Consider the following 15,066-nt stretch of genomic DNA (forward strand, 5'->3'; position numbering starts at 1 on the left):
TTGTATTTTATTATTTATGCATATTTGCATACAAGTTCCTAGTTCTCATTTGAAAGATAAACGGGTCACTTTCTGAGCTCTGAGACCTCTGTTGACTCCAAGTTACAGTAATACTGGATAACTCGGGTACTAGTACCAAGCTGAAAGTGAGGTTTGCTCTGCTGGGTCAGCTCTCAAACAGAAATGAGTGTTTCAGGTCCAAAATCGTGTCTGTGGTCTCATAAAAAGCAGAGCTCTCCTGGTTCACCAATTTTCTTATTCATTGCCATTAAGGGAATGATCTCATCCTGCCCTTTGTTTGACCTCTGGTTGTTTTCCTCCCTGGTAAAACGTTAGGCAGGCTGTCAGAGCACAGCTCAGATTTGGAGACACTATTGTAACAACCCCAAATCCCCACTTGATCACCAGCAGTTCCTTTACTCACTCACAACCGCTTTCCAGCCCTGCTGCATCTCCTTTCAAAACCCAGCTCACATTTAACCACTGTCCCAGCCAGTGACTCCCTGGCCTATCTCTGCTCTGACAGCAGCCAAACCCAAACCAACTCTGTTTACCCATGCCAAGGCTGCAATCAAACAGCCCACCTGTGTCCCAATTCCTGCAGTTATTTCCCCAGCCCCTTTGTTTCCTGCAAGTCTGTGATTTGGAAATTCACCTATGGGGTAAACCTTCAATGAACAGTGCTGCTGCCTGCCAGGAAGGGATTTCCAGCTGGTGGTGATGCTGGTGTGGGTGAGATTCTCTCCTTGCCATCCTGCTACAGTGGTCCTAACACCAAAGCCATCAGCTGCACTTCCAAGAAATGAATGCAACCAGCAGAAATGGGGCTGGAAAATGAAATTCAGTCTGCTTCATTTGTGGAAAGTTCGGGGAAGCTGCCTGTGTTGTGTCTCTTTAAATGGAGACATTAGCAGGTCTCAGAGCCAGCCATGGATCTTGCAGTGTATCAGGATGCTCTGTGGGCCTTATGAGCAGAGCTGTCTGGCCAGGACGGGTTTGGACTTAGCCCTGTGCTCTAAGAAACACAGATGTATGGCCAAAAAGTGTGCGCTGGACAACCAAAGGTGTCCCCAGACCTACTGAAATGAGATGATATCTTATTTTTAACAAGATGAACCCTCCCCCAAGAATTGAAGGGCACAGTGAACATGCTCCAACATCCCCTGAGTTCTCCACCAAAGCCAAAAGCAGAGGCAGCACGTTTGTGAGCACAAAGTAAATTGCACATGAGGTACCTGAGTTGAGACTTGTACAGTCATTAAGCCACACCCGTGTGTCTGTTTAAAAAACATCAGCCCTGACTATGAAGACTCATCAGCACAAGAAAAAATAAAGATAACACCACACAGTTCTCTTTCTTACTGTGTTGCACTTTAACTCCTTGTTGCTGTTCAGGCAGCAGCAGTTACCAGTGCTCCTGGGTAATGCCAAGAATCTCAGCATGGCAATGGGCAGGAAGCCCAGGAGGGACTGTCCTTGTCCCTGTGCCTGCCGTGTTGTAGGCCAAGGATACCAGTGGGGTGAGTCCCACATGTAACAAAGCAGCCATCTATTGACTCCCATGGCTGCTGTTTTGGAACAAGACTTCGTATTTGTCTCCCTAGATACAAAGGGTTGGGTCAGCACCACACGGCCTTGCCCTGAAGGCATCTCTCTGTTGATGAACAAAACACTGTTTTGCTCCTCAGGCCATCTGATATCCCTTGGGGCAGAATGCAGGGTATTTCCGAAGTACCTGCCACAAAAACCCCTTTGCAGTCCTAAGCAGGGCAGGCAATTGGCTCACTGCTCCTGGGCAGAGGAGTCAGCTATTTGCAGCACAGCAGCACAAGCCCCTAACGCAGACAGCTACCCTAGATGGAAGCTCCCTGATGCAGGGCAAAGTAGATCACAGTAACATGATATGGGATAGAGGAATTGATCAGTGCAAATGCTGGAGACTTTGACTCCAGTGATGGGAAGAGCAGCTTTTCCTTCCACACCACTCCCACCTCCCATATTCCTAACATGCACAGTGCTCCTGGGCTTGTTGGCAGTTTGTTTTTTTTTAAGTTGCCCTTTGGCTTTCGTTCTCTGGTTCACTTACCTCTGATGCAGGAATTTGAGAGCTGATAAAAAATGCTATTTTTAGAAAGGTGAATATTGACCAGTTATTGATTTTCTTTTTCTTTTCTTTTTTCTAGCTAAGGTCAGCAGCTGAGAAAGAGCAGCACAGAGCTGGAAACCCACAGGGTGTCTTCTTCGTGAAGGGCAAGTCACAAAGCTAGGAAGTCAGGTAGCCTCCGACATGGCTCAGGAAGGGGCAAAGGTGTTTCTCCTTCAGTTGTAGTGGAATGAGGCAATTAGCCTAATGGTTAGCACCATTAAATGTAGAATCATAGAATGGCTTGGATTGGAAAGGACCTTACAGATCATTGAGCTCCACCCCTCTGCTGTGGGCTGGTTACCCCCCCCAGCTCAGGCTGCCCAGGGCCCCATCCAGCCTGGCTTTGGGCATCTCCAGGGATGAGGAACCCACAGCTCTCTGGGCAGCAGTGCCAGGGCCTCACTGCCCTCTGAGTAAAGAGTTTCTTCCTAACATCTAACCTAAATTTCCCCTCTTTCAGTTTAAAGCCACTCCCCCCTTGTCCAATCACCATCAGACTATAGAAAAAGTTGCTCCCCTTCTTGCTTGTAAGCTCCCTTTAAGTACTGGAAAGCCACAAATAGGTCTCCCCAGGGCCTTCTCTTCCCCAGGCAAGAAGTCAGCAAGCCCAGTTCCCTCAGCCTGTCTTCATAGGAGAGGTGCTCCAGCCCTCTCATCATCTCCATGGCCTCCTCCAGACCCACTCCAACAACTCCACACTCGTGCTGGGGGCCCCAGACCTGGACAAAGTACTGCAGGCATCCCCAGGTGGTCCTCATGAGGGCAGAGCAGAGAGAGACAGTCCCATCCCTGCCTGCTTCCACCTCTCTGTTGATACAGTTCGCCTTCCGCAAGTGCACACTGCAGGCTCATAATCTATGACAAATATACACAACGCAAAAGCGGGAGGAGGCTGAATATGGTCTCCAAAGAGGTGGTAGAATCTCCACTCTTCGATATACTCAGTGATTTCCCCAGAAAGGCACTGACCAACCACGTCTAACTTCAAACCTCTCACTTTTTGTGGGGCTGCAACAGAGAACTAAGTGTCCCTTCCAACATAAACAATCTTACAACTTACGGGAATAGGACATGATTTGGAATCTGTCTGGATAAGAGGAAACAGCAGGTAGCTGGGAAGAAATCAAGCACCTCCGAGGCAAGAACAAAGTGCTTGGCAACTAGGTTGGTTTTGTAGTGTGGCTCAGCCTCACAGAAGGAAGATGGTATTTTAGTGAAGTGTCTGCAAAGACACAGAAAAATCTGGTGTTGTGCTGCTACAGAGGGGAACAAGGCAGGGTTCAACATGCACATCAAACCGCATCCCAATGTTTGCCAGGAAGCTGATGATCTTGACTTGGTCAGAGATTTAAAGTCAGAGTTAAAAGCAAACAAACTGAGAATAAGTCTGAAATAACTTCACTGGAAAAATATTCCATAGAACTCAGTGGCAAAGGCATCCAGGTTTGATACAGCAACACTACAGGCAGACTCCTTACACATCTCCCTGCAACTGAAGGCTCATTCACTTCAGAACAGCCGCTGTCTCCATGCATACAGGTTTCCAGTGCTTTGTGAAGCATTCTGTCACATCAATGAACCTCATTACAGTGCAGGGAGCAGAGTGCCTTTGTTTTAATAACATTAGCTATAACTCTCATTTTTCCCTAAGAGAACTACAGAAGGCCTTGCAGGACTGTTGGGAACGCTGTTGGTAACACAAGGCATCATTCCCACCCATTCCAGCTCATTCAAAACCCTGACTGAAAGCATGTAGCAGAATGCTTTGTCAATTAAAAAAATATCTTTCTTAAGAAAACCAGTATAAAAAAACCACAATATTTACCATAAATAATCAAAAAGTGACTGTGCCATTTCCCCTTAATACACAATATTATTATTAGATGACATTACATTAGAAATTCCCACTACAGTACATGACATATTGCTTTTCTCTGAAGCACCTTGCAGGAGAATGCCTAGGCACTGAGTGGGGCGAGCTTCCAGGCAGACCAGCAGCTCCCATTTAGCTCTGCTGTCTCTGCAGCAGCTGTCAAGAACTTGGCCATGGCAGTTCAGGAGTTAACAGAAAGCTGCACGATGGCAAACCAGATGTTTGTAAAGTCAGTTTCACCACTTCCCAAAAGAAGAAAAAACATTACAGAAAGCTTCTGAATAAAAGGATATATATTAATATATATATTACATGTTGCTGGTGTCATCAATGAGATGATACATTTTTGGCTGTGTTTCTGTGCCAGTTTATTTGCACTTCTTCCAGTGAGTTCTCATCTAATAAGAACATACAGCTGAACCACAGGAGCAATCAAAACCACATTGTCTTATTTTGCTTCATCACAAACACTGGAAGACTGACAGAGTTGTCAGCCTGCTGTCTGGAAGTAACTGACATCGATTCTTCCTCAATTCAATTTTCAGAAACCTGGGAGGTGTTAACACAGAAGAGCAATTGCTACCTTACCCTCCACTTCTCCAGGAGGAAGGTTCAATGACCCTGCTACCTACATACACAGCTATGTAGAATAGGAGCAGAATACCCTGGGAATGAAGTTACTGCCATGAATGAAACTCACTCTGTTTGGTGACGTAACCTTTCCAAATAGCTCAGCAAGAACTTAGTAACTCTGCATAATCCTGGAGAATGGCAAGAGTGGGCTTCTCATTTAAGGATGTACATATCAAATTCTCTGGTAACGGCAGTAACCCAGTCAGACATTGTTAGCATAGGCAGCCTTTTTTGTTATGGAGGATTTTTGTTTGCTTTCCTTAAGAGAGAGCTGGCAGCAGCTAGAGCCCCTCCCTGTACAAAGCGTACAAAGTTATCTCCAGCTAGAGGCCCTAGAGCATAAAGCCCTTTCTCCTGAGTACATTCATAAGTGAATGGGTCAATATCTATGGGATTCCTCTTGGGATTGACTGGTTGGTCACTGTCCATTGCCAAGTCAATGCCATTATTTGGCAGAAAGAAGAGGTTGGGATTTGAACCCGTTAGAACAAGAGCCATGGAAATTTTATAAGCTTTCTGGCAGCCATCCTTGTCTTGAAGGACACATTTCTTGTCCTTGCCAAAAGATAGTACATGGTGCTCAGGTAGGCTAACGTAGCACTCATAGGGCCCAGCACAAGCAGCTGACTGTTCTTTCATCATCTGATGGACTTTGTGGTATTCAGGGTACATCATTTTGGGTAGCTGGTTAAAAATAAGACCTGGATCACTGACTTGTCTCCGAAAAACATGAATTACTGGAATACTGCAGTGGTGAGCAAAGAGAATCGCATCAGCAGCTGTCAACCCAGCACCTACAATCAAAACTGGATCTGATGTGATACCAATACTGTTGTTTTTCACTGCTTCCTCTAAGGCAGAGAGCTGGTGATGGACATAGGAAAGGTTCTCTCCCTTGACCCTGAGCCAAGTGGGACTATCATATGTTCCTGTAGCTAAGACTATATTCTCTGCATAGACACTGAAAGGCTCCCTGTCACCTTTGACAGTTTTGACAAATCCATCCACCTGAAAGACCTCCATACTCTCCTCACTGAAGTTCCATAGTGAGTCACTCTTCTGTAGATCTTTCTGTGCATGGTTGGAGATGCTCTTTGCACTCACTTTCTTCACAGAGGTTACAACAGTCCCACATCTAAAGTTCTTCTGCAGCCCTTTCTTCATCACATAATGTTGGTAGTATTGAGCAATGTCTTCTGCTGTGGCTCTATGGTTTCTGAGGCCCCTGCAATATATTACAAAGGTCAAGCAGCAGTTAAGAGCCTGGAATTTATCACTTCTTCCACTGAATGTATCCTAGAGCCATCTAATCTGTCACTACCACAGGAGGCTTATCTATTTTCCCTGACTTCAGCTAAGCTATTCCCAGTATATAGAACTAGTAATCAGATTTGGAGGCTGTTGGGCAGAGGAAAGTTTTTAATACAAATCCTAGTCCTAAGAACATGGTCACTCATTCATGCCTTTCTTTCATATATCTCACTGCTATTCCACCTTCAATTACTAGACTCTAAGGCTTCAACTGTTACAAACAGAGTAGAAGCATCTGAGACACTGTGGAGTAGCTCAGATTATTATATTCATCATTAGGGTCAGTAGCAGTAGCCATAGAAGTCAGAAAGTTCAGAACAACTCATACTCTGAATATTGCCCCAGTGAGTATTTAGAAGGACATGTTGCAACCAGCACTCCAGCTTCAACTGGAATCACTTAATGCAGGATGGACTTCTGATGGGGAGAGTGACCTTTCTCTCAGAAGAATCTTCCACTACAGACAGGCAGCTGCATTCATGAAGTCCAGCCCACTGCAGGTTCCCATTTGCAAGCCTCTGGATGCTTACAAAAAAATCAGACCACAAGTATCTCACCTTTTCTTTTGTTTTAGCCAGTCTTTGAACTGGAGATCTGGGAGTCCCATCCATTCCCCTCTGCTCAGGGTAATCATAGAGCCCTCAATAGACTGGAACAAGAAGCAGTTAAAAGGCTTCAGTTATTTAATGTAAGAAGTGAAGTGTAACTCAAGTTTCAGTATATCTCACAACATGAGAAGCCTAAGATTTCATTTGACGCATTGGCATGGATGAAACCATCCATTTTCTCCAAAAAGAACTATTAACTGGAAATATAAATGTGGATCCTGTTCACCCCTTCTAAGCTCTTTCACCATTTTGTACATGCAAAATCAAGCACGGGTGAGCAGCACATTGGAGTACCTTTAACTCTCCAGTCAATGCATTTGGCTATTTTATAACATACAGATCTAAGCAGTTAGGCTTTGGTTCACATACATGCCAGGCGCCTCCTGGAGGGTTCTTGCCAAGGACCAGGTGGGGAATGGCTCTGTCAATCTCATGCCTCCAAGTGAGCACAGATTCTGCACTCACACCAAAGTCTGTATCAGGTCGTTGAAGGGTATCGAACAGAAGAGCCACAGGGCTGTTGGATCTTCCCTCTAAACCTTCAGACAGATACTCCAAATCCTAAAGAGAGATAGATCAGATGCTCAGAATGCATGTCCTGCCAGGCAGCAGGCTGTTTATAACTGCTGTACTTCCAGACAGCATTTTTGGAGTTTTGTGAAGTTCATTTAATTGCACACAGCCCCTGTTACTGTCTGAGAACTTTCTTGAGGATCTTAGCAGTGCTGGCACTTCACACAAGGGAAGTCTGGACAACTAGAATGCTTTGCTTAAGACTCATTCCGTCTGAGTGCTTTCTGAAAATTCAGATGAATTCATCACTTACAATAAACCCTCAGAGTGCTTCACTACGTTGATAAGCTAACAGCTTCTGCTAAGAAATTAATTTGTCTTTACACAAACCTGGTCCAAAATGGACACATCCACTGCCTCTTCTAGTTTATTCTGAAGAATGGGATGAGGATGAAGAGAGTGTCTTTTGAAGTAAGGGGTGTAGCCCGACAGCAAATATGAGAGACAGATTCCAGAAGGTCCATTCCCTGAAGAGACACAATAGAGATTTTTTTTTTACTCCTGCAGACAGTACAGCCCTTTAAGAAGTGTTTTAAGTATCTTGACCAAACCAAAGGTTAAGATACACACTTTAGGAGAAGACTTTGTATTTTCAAGCTACCAGTAACCTATCAGACACAGCTGGGGAAGTCTTTCTGCCCTCATGTATCCCCTTCTGCTCCCCAGCACCACCTGAAGCTTGATGTCTCTGGCCTGCTGACAAACTCAGTCACTGCTCTTCAGCTTTAAAGATCTGGAAAGTGGTTACTTTCTGGAATCAGCCCCAGTCAGTACTGCAGGCAGTGCGTTAAGGAAAAAAGTCTGCCATGCCAAGAGTGCCTCAGAATAAAGCACTTCTGACTGATGGCTGGATAGCTGACCTCCTCCTGCAGACAGTGGAAAGACTGCAAGTGCAGAGCCCAGCAAGAGCAGCCTGTGGAAACTTTTCACATGGCCATTTTCCAGCATGTTTAATATTTCACAGTGCCTGCATGATGAGCTGTCAGCCTCTCTGGCTCACAGCTGCTCACTATGAAGTGACTAACTAGCATTACATAATGCAGTGATGATGGAGGGGAGGGGAGCTCAAGTGACACAGCAGCCTGCAGCGGGTCATGTTGACACAGTGCCCGTGCTGTGCATGCGAACCACTCGAGCAAAGGCCACTTCTCCAGGCACCAGAGATGGGGAGGCTCAGGCTAACAGCAAGCTGAGCTATGCAAAGAGCAGAGCCTGCCACAACTGGGGCAAAAGTCTGCCGCAGGTTCAGTGTTTGGAAAGTTATCCGGAAATTAAAAGCAAACTAAACTGCAGCTATGATAAGCATTACACATTTCAACTTGGTCCTTTGCTTTAGGAGGTTGCTGAGACAAATTTAAGCACTCAAGTGCACAACACTTGAGTATGCACGTGTAGAATTTACTCTCTGAACCATGGCTAAGTTGGATACCAACGATCACAAGCACCGCCTGGGGTCCAGTGCCTGTGCTGGAGCATAGCTCATGGTGTCTCACAAAGATGTGTCACCACTTATGCTTGCTCACTTTGCACTACACACCTCCCCTCTCACAAGGGGTGCAATACAGTTACTACATAACCTGTTTTTAAAAACCAATGACAAACAGCAGCTTTTTACCATTCTGTTCCATTTTGTATAAAATCAGTATACATCAGATTCACCAGGCATTAAAAAAAAATCTTAAAAAAAAAACAACAACATTTGTAGCAATTCCTAAACAAATTCTGGGAAACAAAATAAAAAGAAATAAAAAGAAAATATGCATATATACAAACCACCCACTCAAATCCTAAATCAAGCACTACTAATCAACTGTCTGTGAAGTAATTACCTCACAGTGCAATGGTTCCAAACCCTTTTAAACACCTAACAAACAAAACAGCATACTCAAATAAACACAAGTCCAAAAGTTTACCAGATTTGTTATGAGAAAATAATAATAAAAAGTGCTATTGAATCCCTGGTTCCCTACTTCTTACCTCTCAGATTTGATTCTGCAGGAAGCTTGGCTGTCAGAGAAAGGAGCCAGAAATGATGGCCAGGGATTTCTGGTTTGAGTATCAATACATGGAACAAAAGCTGAAGACAACAAGTCCAAAACAGTAACAGCATTGCAGAATGTATAAGGAAGAGAAAGCTTACCTATGATCACCACAGGAATTGGCTTGGACCCACTCTTGTTTTGGTGCCTGTCCAATGCTGAATGCATCTCCCTGTCTGGAAGCGTTTAGGCCCAGGAGCCAACCTGTTGAAACAGAGGAGTTCTGAAGCATTTCTGCTTGTCAAAAAACTGTGACTGTCTCTAGACCACAGCAGAGAGCTGATCCAAAGTGTTATCCTTGCACCACACACTGTCACGCTATGCTTCCACCCTCAGGACAAGCCTACTTATCTTTTCCCCTTCTTAGAAAGGAAAGGATGATTCCCAGATTATACCATAGAGAAAGGGGAGGACTCTTATCTCTCTCTCCCCACACGGCTTTCAGTCCCTTCAGGACAGCTGGCAACGTCAGTAACCTTCTGAGCGCAGTACCTGACATGTTGCAGCTTGTCAATGAAAACTTCAGTTCTGCCTCTGCTAGTGGAAAAGGACTATTATCATGATCCCCATTCATCACCAGTGCTTTTCACTTCTTACAGTTGCACATGCATTTAGTAAGAAGTCCCTTGGATGCAGTTTCAAACATGAGCTGCTCCATTGAGAGAGGACTCTTGAGAAGTGCTAACTTGGTTCCTGAACCTGTGGATGCCCTCTTAATTCATTTTCCAGAAAAGAGTTTCAGGTTTGAGAAAGTTGAGGAGTTTAAACAAAACATGCAGCAGTATTATCTTGGAGGCTAAGCTGTCATGAGAGTGGAATGTGCAAAACATCTCATTTTGTTATGAAAGTATTCACTGGATAGTGATTCAAAGGTTTTGTTTTCATCCTTTTTTTTTTTTCCTTTTTTTTTTTTTTTTTTTGCCATTTTTGCCAGGGATCCCATGATGTTAAATAACCACTTTTAAACTACACTGTCCCTAGTCCAGAAAAGTCAGAAGTTACTTTTACGACACCAAAATGGAGACTTTCAAAGGTCAGCAGAAGCTTTTGTGTTAACCTACAGAGGGTACAGCCTTTAAGAACATTACTCTCATTTGGAAAGTTAAGACAAAATCCACTGAATGGCAGGACTCTGTTCAGCAGGGCATGCTCTCCACACACTTTCCAAGCACAGCAAGATTTCTGGCAAGTGCACTGCATGCTCCCATAAGGTCTGGCACATCACTGCCTTTGACATAAGCACTGCAGCAGATGCCATCCTACAAGTGCAATGTTCTCCTTTAAGCCCGACATTTACGTCACCAGCAACCACTTGAATGCAGTAAGGCCTCGGTGACTGAAGAAGCAGCCAGGAAGCCACTGCTAAGTTTAGGATTTGAAGAATCCCAGGCTTCAGGAGAAGACTTGAGTGCATTCACCTGCAAGGATGTGACAGTTTTGGCAAGCAGCAGGACATGACCATCCCTGGGCTAGAGTGAGAACTATTCCAAGAGGATTGGCTTAATCCAAGTATAGAGAGGAATGTAGAACTAGCAGCTTTGTCCAAAGTTTAGCATCACAGTTTAATAACACCTACTTATTGCCTACTACCACCTCACTATTAATTTAAGACATTCTCATGCATTTTGCCTGAACCACATAAAAGATGTAATAGTCATGCCTTTGAGTAATTTCTAGCTTTAAAGTGTTGGAAACTCCAGTTCTCAGCTTAGCTGTGACCCATACGTAGATGTATATACTACAAAAGATGTATTTTTCCATATGTTGCATCCATATGGGGTGTGCATCCACCCCTCGAGGCACACATGCCCCCACTCCAGGAGCACACCTAACTGGCCCAGCATTTTCCCTGTCTTTTGGGTAGGGCCTGTCACATGCATCAAAACCTGCATTACCACTGTTGTGTGAATATACCCCCAGATAATTCCCTGCCACAAAGCTCCAAAGTCAAAACTGGGAGAAGCCAGCACCCATGATGACCTGAGGCATCAGAGGGACAGGACAGTAGTGCAACCAGTAAGATGCTCACTCAAAACAGTCTAAATCACAGTACCTATCAGGCAGAGGTTTGTTTCTTCTCCATGGCAAGAACTAATTCCCTCTCTGTGACTGCACTAAATAAGACAAGTTCTTATTTTTTCCTAACATCTCTTCTCTCTGTGAAACTACTGGGAATCTGAAAGTGGGGAACAAGAGCTCTGGAAGGCTTCTGCTCCTCAGCGGTCTGCAGCAGCACACGTGGGAAGACTGTGTGCACTCTGCACCCAGTGGTAATCCAGCAACATCTGTGAGGTATTTGCTGGAAGCAAGGCTGCTGAACCGACCCAGCTCGGTACACAGCAACGGTGCCAGCAGGAACTGGAAGGAGCCCGATAGCCTGTCATGCTGCCCTTTGCCAGAGCTTTTCTGGGGGAGCCTGAACAGGACAAAAATGGTACAGGACATCGGTCTGGCAGCTTTGTTTGCTGTAGGGGAAAGTTGCTTGGCTCCCAGCCACTGCTCTGTGCCGCTCTACCCTGCCCCAAATGCAGCACAAAGCCAACAGCCTCAGACTTGGTGATAACTCCTCACGTCACCCTCCTCTTCTGTTCCCTATGTTTTGCGCACATGAAAAAGGAGCATTTGCTGGAATCAAACTAAACCTTAATGGCTAAATGAGTACAGTTGTTATTCTGATGAAATTCCTAGATCCATCCACATGCATGACCATTTTTAGCCATGGTTTTATTCAAGATTTGGGTTCACAAAACCCTATAAAGACCATTATAGTGTGACATCTTCTGTTGACTGAAGTTTTTATGCTGGACAACTCTATCAGCACAAGATTAACTATCAGATTTACTTCTGTTTATCCTATCACTTAGAAATGTCCCATCCATATCCTAAAGCTACCATTTCTATAATTTATAGTCAATAAATCTACTGCTTAATGCAAAATGAACCAGCTGCTGAACCTACCTACAGCCACTCTCATCCTATAGGCTACATGGTTTACTGTGGGGGGCAAAACTGCCCAGAGCATCACAGATGTTTCTTGTTCATACGTTATTTGTAATGGCATGGAAAGTTAAAAGTGTTTTTTTTTTTTAATTATTATTATTATTTTATGCACAATTTCGTAGTTAGGAGACTGCATATACACTTCAGCAGTGCAACAGATGAAAAGCTGTTCTTGCAGAGACTATTGGAAAGCACACAGGACACTGAAGTTCATGTGAACTCTATAAAGCTAGTTAACTGAATGCAAGCTTGAGCTGCACGGGAGACTCAAGATTCTCACATTCAGTCAGTTTAGTGACATCCATCACTGCTCAGGCTCCTGCTGCAGGCTTCCTACTTTAAATGACTGTTTTTCCTCCTCTCCATTTGAGAGAATGCTTCAAGCTCCACAGTTCATCTCCTTGCTGCTTCCAAAGCATTCCAGTGTTGATGTGATGTTACATAATTGCTCGGTTTTGGGAAAGTGTCCAGCTCATCCTGGACCGAACTCTACATACCTTCCTGACAAAGACTTGAGCCTAGAGGGACTGGAACTCACAGAGTGGAGCCCCTGGTGGCTTCAGGCTGTACAACTGAAACAGATTTTAAGTGAGCAAAAGTAAAAGCAAAGGCAATGGAACTAAGTCCTCTTTAGCAGAAATAAAAGGTCAAGTTAAATTGGTCAGCTGCAAGCAGTTCTCCTTATAGCATCCGTGGGACTTTTGCTCAAGTAAGGACTACAAAGCATGGCCTGTACAACACAGGGAAAGCTTAAAAGAACAATGCAATCAGAATATAAACAATGTAAGAGACTAGAAGTGCTGCTGCGATACTCAGGTTGAAACAAGAATGCTATCACAGAAATACAACAGCTTCCTTTAGCTTGATTTCTTCATCAACTCATCCATTTCATTAACAGCTGTTTAAGTTCTTCAGTGCTTTCATGAAACAGAAATCCCAATGCATTTTGCATTTTGTATTTTCCTTGTAACTTTTAAGCTTTACACTTTCCTACAACTTTCAGGAGTTCTTTCCCCTGCTTGCACTCTCACTCTTGCACAGAACGTCAGTTAGTTCACAAACATAATGGAAGCCCTTGGAAAGAATCAAATTTATAGCGCACAAAAATAGTATGTCTTTCTAGAAACACCGCTGTGACAGTCAGAAAGCAGCAGTACAACAGGCAGGGCACTTACAGCCTTCTTACCTTTACCTGCAGGTCTAGTGAGAAGCAAGCTCTGTATGGAAATGCCTGTAGAGCTACAAAGCCAACCAAACTAAGTACTTAGTACAGCCTTAGTACTGCCTCTGCTCTAAGACAGCCGTTTAAATATAGTAGGCGACCAGCACTAAATGAGAGGTGGAGCTGCAATGAATGGAGGAGGAGCAAGGAAAATACTTATAAGCATGAGTCAGCAGGAATATTGCCCTTCCCAGCTTGTGAATGAATGGTTCTGAGTAACTTTCCTTTCTTTAGTGATGTTCAGCTGACTATGACTTCAGCAAAGGCAGGTTTATAGGAGCTGTGCATGGCAGAAGAGGAAATCTGCTCATTTTTAACCCTTGGGGCAAACTAAAATCTCACATTTTAATACAATACAATGCTTCTTGTGGCAGAACTAGATTGTTCCTCTGTATCAAAAAGGCAAAGCAAGACAAAACAAAAAAAGGCTAACAATAGGAATTAGAGTTATAGGATACCATTGTACACTTTAGAACTGCTGATCTTTTTGGCTACAAATGGAAAGGGAACTCCTGATGACTTTCTTACTACTTTGGACAGTATTTTTGGTTTCAGTTTCACCCTCCATTAAGAAGCAGTTCATACACATGGAGACAACGTGTATGAGAACTGCTGAGTGCACTGTCAGACAGGATCCTGCTATGTGTGGGAAGTGTGACGTGATCCAGAGCCACCACTATTAACTCAGGAGTCAAGTTCAAGAGGATTAAATCACACAGTATTCTAATACCTTGCTCAATTTCTTCTACTTTTCCTATTTTTCTCCAGTATTTAATGTTATAATACACTTCCTCTGCCAGATAGTTCCTAAGTAGCAGCCATCCTCCCTGTAAGATTTTGGTGGAAGTATCCTGTATTCAACCAAGGTATATTCATTAGCATCTCTGGGAAGCCAGATACTGCCAACCATCAGTTTCCCACGGGGCTGCTGGTCTTACTTTTTTGTTCTGAATTCCACGAGAGGCAGAAAGACAGCTGCTGACAGGGCCGCTGCTCATCAGTGGCTCTTAAATCAGGAGTCACTGCTTAGCTCTACACAATATTAAGACTGTCTCACTTTGTAGAAGTCAAAATTCAATCTGCATCCAACACATATGGAGCTTGGTACTAATCAAGTACAGACATACAAGAGTTTATTCAACAGAAGAGTATCTCCTATGACCTCTTCCATGCAGAAATCCCTAATCTGAGTTTTTATTTTTGATGTAATCATTTGAATTAAACTCCTTACTTCAAAGATTTTTTCTTTCAACAATGTAATAGAAAAGATGAAAACAACTCTTGAGCAAATTCTATGCTCTTAAGACCCACATCAAAGTGTGATGCTGTGTAACATATTTTGATTATACCAGAATCACGTTTTTGACAAAACCATTGTTCCACATCAATTTTAACTAACACTGACTCCTCTCATAATCCAACTCCATAAATAGGTATGTTGAACTGAGGGGATTTTGTTTGTTTCTTTTTCCCTAAGGTCTCTTTCAAGTTGTCTGGGCCTTTGTCCAAGGTAGCATTTGCACAGTACTATTAACTCATATTGATATTTTTTTTACATGAGCAAAGGCTTTTATATGCATAACCCAGGTATATGTTTATTGGCAGATAACAAACATGATTAGTATCAGTCCAGACAAATGAAATTGCCAGAGAAATGGAGG

At 43.7% G+C, this 15,066-nt stretch overlaps 1 protein-coding gene across 22 annotated transcripts in view; it reads right to left on the minus strand.

The window, feature by feature from the left end:
- Window positions 1-4,294: 4,294 nt before the first annotated feature.
- Window positions 4,295-15,066, minus strand: part of OSGIN1 (oxidative stress induced growth inhibitor 1) — a 34,902-nt gene continuing 24,130 nt past the window's right edge. For 16 of the 22 annotated variants that reach the window (XM_015279242.4, XM_046899608.1, XM_046899615.1 and 13 more), the window contains 5 exons: window positions 9,285-9,387; window positions 7,475-7,611; window positions 6,941-7,132; window positions 6,521-6,612; window positions 4,295-5,877 (listed from right to left, as the gene is read on the minus strand). In XM_015279242.4, coding sequence (XP_015134728.1) covers window positions 4,887-5,877; window positions 6,521-6,612; window positions 6,941-7,132; window positions 7,475-7,611; window positions 9,285-9,351 — 1,479 coding nt within the window. In that variant the 5' untranslated portion in view covers window positions 9,352-9,387 and the 3' untranslated portion in view covers window positions 4,295-4,886. Of the gene's footprint in view, window positions 5,878-6,520; window positions 6,613-6,940; window positions 7,133-7,474; window positions 7,612-9,284; window positions 9,388-12,520; window positions 12,756-13,369; window positions 13,470-15,066 lie in introns of those variants that run through there. The other 6 variants (XM_025154268.3, XM_046899607.1, XM_015279240.4 and 3 more) reach the window with 6 other exon arrangements.

The sequence above is a fragment of the Gallus gallus genome, chromosome 11 (genome assembly GCF_016699485.2).
Source record: "Gallus gallus isolate bGalGal1 chromosome 11, bGalGal1.mat.broiler.GRCg7b, whole genome shotgun sequence".
Taxonomy (NCBI): domain Eukaryota; kingdom Metazoa; phylum Chordata; class Aves; order Galliformes; family Phasianidae; genus Gallus; species Gallus gallus.